The sequence below is a fragment of the Primulina huaijiensis genome, chromosome 17 (genome assembly GCF_012295235.1).
Source record: "Primulina huaijiensis isolate GDHJ02 chromosome 17, ASM1229523v2, whole genome shotgun sequence".
In the NCBI taxonomy this organism is placed as follows: domain Eukaryota; kingdom Viridiplantae; phylum Streptophyta; class Magnoliopsida; order Lamiales; family Gesneriaceae; genus Primulina; species Primulina huaijiensis.
The window spans coordinates 5,173,241-5,180,922 of record NC_133322.1 but is presented as its reverse complement, the minus strand read 5'-3'; the positions used below and the strand labels follow the sequence as shown (position 1 = coordinate 5,180,922).

Sequence of the window (7,682 nt, the reverse complement as noted above, 5' to 3'; positions counted from 1 at the left end):
GACACCGTCTCACAAGAGACATACTCTAGTATTCAATAAGGATGCAATATTCAAATAGTGGACCGACTTATTGTAACAAAACTTGGCTGGATTATTATATTGGTCAGTTCTAAATTTGAGATTGTATTTGGATGAAAAGATTTGAAGTTGTTAGATTTTAAATCAATTTGATTGATTAGATGAATTTATGTTAGACGAATTTCAAATATATCACATGCTAATCTATACAGATACAATGTTAGTTATGGTGTATTTGAAATTACACCGAGATCACTAATCTTGAGTGTATTTCAAATCCATTATTCAAATCTTTATCTAAATCGAATCTTTCTTTTCAAAGCAAACCATCTCATCCAAACCTAACCAGACACCCCTACGATTATGCAAGCAGCAAGTTCCCTATGTAACTAAAACGAAATGGCAAACTTTCAACATTGTTAACTTGCAAAGTTGGAAAATAAGCCACATTGCAATGCTCATCAAGTAAAAGCCACAATGAAGTATTGGATAGTCAGATTTAATTATACATAAACGTTGTATATATGTATATACGACTACACTTCATCTTGATCTTAACAAGAACGATACTAAAGTACAATTATACAACGAATTGTTCGAAAATATACGGGTCGCTTTAATTAATTTATAGATACATGTTTTAAAATTAGTGACTCCAAAAAATATGGATATGACCATAAATAAATGATATAAATCTTTTGTGAAACTGTCTCACGTGTCTATAACTATAAGACAGATTAATCGATCTATAACCATCATGAGGGATGAAATCACAACTATACATATTTATTTCATTCAACGTTTGATTCAAGTTATAAAAAATATCAGAGTTATATATAATTTCGACATCCATAAACCATATATTATAATACATTATATCATCTCACGAACCTAATCATGTTTATTATGTAACATTAAACAAGATCATTAAAATAAAATTGATAATATGTTGTATAATATTCTACTTCGGATTGGGGATGCAAACTTCTAAATAAATTTTTAAGGAGGTGAAAATAATTTTTATAGAAAAAGAAATTAAATAATTTTCAATTTGAAGAATGGCCATGAGATTTGTTAAGATTGGAACTTGGACTTAACTCAACCTCAAAAGCTAGCTCAAGAGGAGAGAATTGTCAAAGTCCATGTATGCAACTCTCAGGGATTTTATCTAACCGATGTGGGACAACTAACACACCCCCTTCACGCTCAGGAATGAACATCTGGAGCGTGAAGTTTTACAAATGACCCAATTCTGGGCAGAACGAGTATCCCAACTATGGACAATCCAACACATAACGGTAGAACCTGAGCTCTGATACCATATTAAGATTGAAACTTGAACCTAACTTAACCCCAAAAGCTAGCTCAAGAGAGGAGTATTGTCGAAGTCTATATATATAATTTTCATAGATTTTATTTAACCTATATGGGACAACTAACATGAGGGCTAGACTCAATATTAAAATAGTAAAATTCATTTATATGAGAGGAAAGTTGGGATTCATTTTATCTTTATTGCAAGTTGTAATTTAGTAGACATCACGAGTAAGCAGAATCGACTTTTATAATTTAATTACGCTTTCATTTTTTCATCTTCCATTCCCCTTGTTTATTTTGATTCTCTTCACCAATATTTATTTTTACACCCTTTAGTTTTCACCTCGCCAAAATTTAATATTAATTCACAAAAATAATAATCATATATTAGAATAATTTATGATATGAATTTGGTACATGCCATCACCACGAGGTAGATTATTATAAGATTTGATAACCAAAAACCTGATGTATAAAATATTGATGTTACACTACACACGTCAACGTCATATTAATATCACATCTTCATTTCATCAGTGATATGAATAGATCAAAATCGTAAAGAAATAAATAAGGGTAACAGATATACAATTTTTTTCATATAAATATAATGTCAAAATAACTTAAATGTGAGAAAATTAATGAGGAGATTAACAGCAAAGTAGAGTAAGCATACAATCCTATCTGCTTAGCCACTTAAGGCCCCAACCTCTCATTGTCAACCTTATCAACAACATAAAGTTTTATTATTTATTCGAAATAGGAGTCCGAAGAAAATGACTAGTGGCCCATATTTTCAGGAAAGGCCATTATTTCATAGTGCTTTATTTTATAATCGAATTGTTCTATCTTATTAAAATAATTTAATTGATTGAAGAATCATTCGATCAAACAATCAACTGTATAAAATAATAAAACATATTTTTTTTAAAAAAATATGATAAAATAATCAAATTCTAAAAAATTTAAAAATTTTAAAAGTAACAAACCAGTCGGATTGATTTTTTATTGGTTCACATATTCTTGATCAGTTTTGATCGGAAAAACGATTTTTAGACTAGGTCTGGACCAGACCCGTGGCATGTTCTCTGTCGAACCGCCTGCTCTGGTCCGGCTTTAAAATAATGCAGCATTAATAGATTCTTCCTATTTTTTGTTTTTATTTTTAAAGATATACTCACCATATTCTAATATGTGTGATAATAATTATAAATAAATGAGTTTAAATGAATGAGTGCTGGTCAAAGTGCACGAAAAGCTAAAATGTATCTTCGGTAGATCAATTAATAAGGTATGGTTTGTCATAAAAATTTTAGTTAACGAGAGGTATTATTTGTATGGTTGATAGAATATATTATTGATTGTTTCATTCATTCATCGTTAACATTAGGGATGGAAAAAAATACCGAATTTTCGGTATACCAAGATTACCGTACCGAAAAATACAGGATTTATCGAAATTTTCGGTACGGTATGGTACCGATACCAAAATTTTCGGTATAGTAATGGTATGAAATTTGAACTTTTCGGTATATACCGAAATAATATATATAAATTAAAAAATATATTTTTTTGGTATAAAACGATATATATATCGATACCGTACCAAAATAAAGAATTTAACTTCTGTTTGGACTCATCATGTTGGAATAGTCCAAATCAAAATTCAGTGAATCAACTCGACTCATAGTTGAGAATTTAAACTGTTGAGAAGTCTTATTTCTGTAGCCTAACCTTACAGCTAGCTAGAGGACTGGATGTTGTGCCTTGACTTGTTGAAAAGCTGACATGCTTCAGAAATCACAGGACCTCAGATATTGTTGCAAAGATAGAGGATGAAGAAGTCACACATGTTGCGGTTAAAGTTTATTGGTGTTCATTGGTGTCTTGGATCTCCAGACACATGTTGCGGTTGGTGTTTATTGTCTTTATGAATTTGTTTTGTATATATCTTTCATGGTCTCTTTGACTGTCTTGATGAATTTGTTTAGTATTGCTAATCATTGGCCTTGGAATTACAAGAGAATAAATTTTTTTATATATACTTTCGATATGACTGTATTTTACCGATACCGTACCGAATTTTCGGTTCGGTATACCGAAAAGTTGATAAGATAACGGTATCATTTTTATTATACCGATACTTTTGATATAATATACTGTATCCGAAATTTCGATACGGTATTCCGTACCGACCACATCTAGTTAACATGACGACGAGTAATATATTACATAAATGATACATTATATATATCAACCAATTTTTTTTAAAATCACTAATAATATACGTCAACTAATCAATATCTTTTCATCATCACGTACCAAGTATCAAACAATACGAAAATTCTAATACTACAAACTTCGAGTTTCAGCAAAACTTTAAATGTTTAGAAACCTAAAATTTTTTTGTTTAGAAACTCTTGGAAGTTGGAATAGGGGATAAACATTTTCGGTATTACATAAACTAATATTGATTGATGTTTTATTCGCCAATCCTTGATCAAAGTAGTTCAATGATGTTATATATTGTTTTATCTGAGATTTGAAAATATAAATTATATATTTTTTTTAAAATGATCCATTTAAAAACAAAAGCTGGATCAAAATAGATTTTTTTGTAAATGTATTTATAAAAAGCCAGCTGGAATAGGAAATGAATTAAACATGCATTAACAAAAGCAAAAATAGAAAAAATATAATTTTTTTTTATTAGAAACGATCTCACGAATCTTTATATATGAAACGAGTCAATTTTACCAATATTCACTATAAAAAATAATACTCTTAACATAATAAATAATATTTTTCCATAAATGACCCAAATAAAATTGATAAATTTTGATATGTCATGCATCAATGAAATAACACTAATTTATTAAATATGATCAAATATATTTAAATTATACATCCAATAAATGAAAATCATTTCGTTATAGGTCAACAAAATTGACACGGTAAATAAAGCTTTTGAAAAAAAAAAAGAAGGTAATTATAACGTAAATACGTATCGGTCTCAGATATTCATCCAATTTAATAAAAAAAATTAGAAATAAATGAAGTTGATAATCAGATTGAAATAATTAAAGTGGTAATAGTGAATAATATATATTTTTTTAACACAAATGCCCAGATGTTAAAAGGGTCGCTATTTCTTGTAAAACAAAATATATTATTTAATTTAATTTACAAAATTTTACTTTGATTTGATTAAAGTTGGAAAAAGTACAATCCCTGTAATTTAATTTTAAAAATTATAGAAATATTATTTTTATTCACATAACATCCAAATCTAATATCTCGGATCGTATGTGTGTTCAGAGGGGGCCGGCAATTCGAAGGGTCAGAACTCGCCGTGTCGTGACGTCACCGGGACATGCGAGAGAGGCGGCTAGCGCACGGCTTGAACTGGTTACGGCGCCGCTGCTGATGCGACGACGGCCGGATCAAAGCCGCGAGGGCTCTCCTCACCAAATCCCCTTCCACGGTTCCGATTCGAACCAGAGAGTTGGTCATGGCGGAAAGCCTCATGCTCAGCCTGGTAGAGGTGGCGTACGACGCCGTTTTCGAGCTCCTCGATACATTGTTGCTGCTGAACCCGGCTTTGTGAAGGCTACACCGGAACGAGCCGGGGTGGTTCGTTGGCGAGCACATACACGTCCTCCTCTGAACCGCAGGGGGAGACACGGAGATGCGGCGGTTCGGGGTAATGGGCCGGTCCAGAGAGAAGCGCACGGCTGGGGATGTCGAGCGAAACGACGGTGTACGGGTGGAAAATTGCCGGTTAGACGGAGGTGGGGTCGACCGGAGCGCCGGACCGCTGGATTTCCGAGCAGAATAAGTTGCCATTTTGACAGTGATATAATATTAATATTAAGATTATTTACTAATTTTATTTAAAAATTGGGAATTTGAGTATTGAAATTGGCAAACAGAACTTAACTCTGGCCGTATATTTATAGGAGGAGTTTCTTGTAATCGCATATTGGCCCCCTCAAAGTTAAGAATATTAATTAACCCATTTATGTTAAATTAGTTGTAAGAATTCTTTTTTTTTATATCCTAATCTAATCTAATTTAGGGGTGGAAAAACTCCAACTTGAGTCAATATATGAGGAATTTCGATGAGATCATTGGACCAAGTCTTCGATGTAAGAACTTGGTTTGAAAAATATTGGGTTGATAAATTATGACAACTTATTCAATTATGATAATTTAATACATAATTATTATCATTCAATATACATATATTGAGTGAACGAATATATCATCCATATAATTAATGAGATATTTTGTTTTTTAATATTAATTAATTATTTATTTAAAAAAATGGTGTATTTTTTCATTAATTAATTAACATATGTCAAGCCAAGAATAATTGGGCCGCCTGCTACGTATGCATATGTAGATTAGTCACACAGTCTGTATAGATCCCACGTATTGTGTCTGTCTGCTTTATTTTGTTATTATTATATTATTATATTATTATTATTATTATATGATGTACTAGTGGTATTCAACACTTGACCTAACGAGCTGACACATTTTAAAATATAATTTTTTTAAAAAAATATATAAATTAATGATCAAATTTACAATCTAATAGATAATAATGCACTTCTTTGGGAATTTTGGGAAAATATGTGAGATAAAAGTTGAAATAGCGAGTAGCGGAAAATGGCGAGTCAATGGAGATGAGGTACATAAGTTTTGTTCAATGGTCATGAGATATGTCTAAACAAGTCCCATTAGATCGTCCAACTCGCAATTGATCACCAGGTAAGGCATGCGACCAAGCTAGATTGTTTTGATGGGTCGTTGAAATTATCAACGCAACACACGTATTTTAAGTGGTGAGGTGGTCAGACTTGCAGATCTAGCCACTTGTATGTCTGTTGTAGCATTTTGGGATGAGACAAGCTCAATCGACATCTCTAGATCATTTTGACATATTTAAGTGAATCCCATAACTTTTGGTCATATATATATATATATATATCAATATTTTATATTAATTTTAAGTGTAAACTTTCGATTTCAATATTTTATATTATCAAATTGCGATACGGCAAGTATGGTATATCAAAACGATTGGTATGTTTTCTCACCTCTACGTGTGATATGATATGATCGTTCTGTTTGCACAATAATTTTAGCCATGAAAATTTTGAATTCGATGGTCTATATCATGTTTGAAAGCGGTTTGAATCAATCAATTTGTAGCTCTAAAATTGGAATCCAGGTTTTTTTGGTGATCATTTTAAGAATCTTTGATCTTATTATTTAATTATAATAAAAAGTATTTGAATATTGTGTATTTTTTATTTTTTTATATTCTTTTTAATGTATTGATTTAATTCGAAAAAGTTGATGTGAAACTAAAAAAACTCAGGTAACCGGGGCAAGTGGCATTGAAGAGGTATTGGGCAGTCCAATTTTAAGAAGGTCGGCCCCATAATTCCATCTCGATATGCACTTACCATCTACTCTTAGTATTAATTGGTTGTCGTTGACCAAGTCTTTGATTGGTTGGGGTCAAAATTTTCCTAAAAAATTAATGCCAACTCCACGACTCGGACTAATTTTTTTTTTTTTTTTAATTACAACTCACGCGAGTAGAGGGATCGAATCCGGGAAAATCGACTATTCTGACAGGGGGTGAGATCACTAGGCTACAAGCCCGGTCTCACAACTTGGACTAATTAATTTTACAAGACTTTGAATCAGTAGAAAATAATTTAATTAGGCTCGTATAAATAATGAGTTAGGGTATCTGATTTTGGCGACACTTCTCGTTTTGAACATTCGGAATCACATAAGCATGAGTTATAGTTCATTTAACACCGATATCTCTATTTAGGGACCGAGCATCGGTTCAAAACGTAATATAACAAATTAATTTTCGAACCTAAAAAAATCTCATCGACACCCAATGTGAAAATTTAAGAAAACGAAAAACTATATGTGTAAAATCAACTAGTTTTTATATCCTTGTGTTTTTAAAAATTAGAAATAAAACTCCATGGTTGATTGTTAATTAATATAGGGGTGGAAAAACCTATTTGTAACATGAGTTTTTTTTTTTTTAAAAAAATAAATTTCACGAAAATGTAAAATGCAATTTCCCCATTTTTTAATCCTTAAATACATAATTAGGATATTATCTTAAGGAGGATTGTTTAGTATTTATAGTTTTCAAATTTAATGATAGAATTTAATTCTCTGATCATGCATCCTCTTGGATTTCTGGTTGTAGAAAATATTGCTCATTTGACTACTATTACACCTTGCATATTTCCCAAAATACATAGACCGGACTTCGGCCTAAGTAGTTTCACCCACTTTTTCTA

General features: G+C 31.2%; 1 protein-coding gene across 1 annotated transcript; it reads right to left on the bottom strand.

The window, feature by feature from the left end:
- Positions 1–4,502: 4,502 nt before the first annotated feature.
- On the bottom strand, positions 4,503–5,277 carry LOC140963047 (uncharacterized). The gene has a single exon (XM_073422261.1). It carries the CDS (start codon positions 5,179–5,181, stop codon positions 4,699–4,701), a length of 483 nt encoding a protein of 160 aa, XP_073278362.1. The 5' UTR covers positions 5,182–5,277; the 3' UTR covers positions 4,503–4,698.
- Between the last annotated feature and the right edge of the window lie 2,405 nt (positions 5,278–7,682).

What these genes read in the sequence shown, in the direction of transcription:
- LOC140963047 (XM_073422261.1), bottom strand. Translation starts at nt 5,181, where the DNA reads ATGGCAACTTATTCTGCTCGGAAATCCAGCGGTCCGGCGCTCCGGTCG.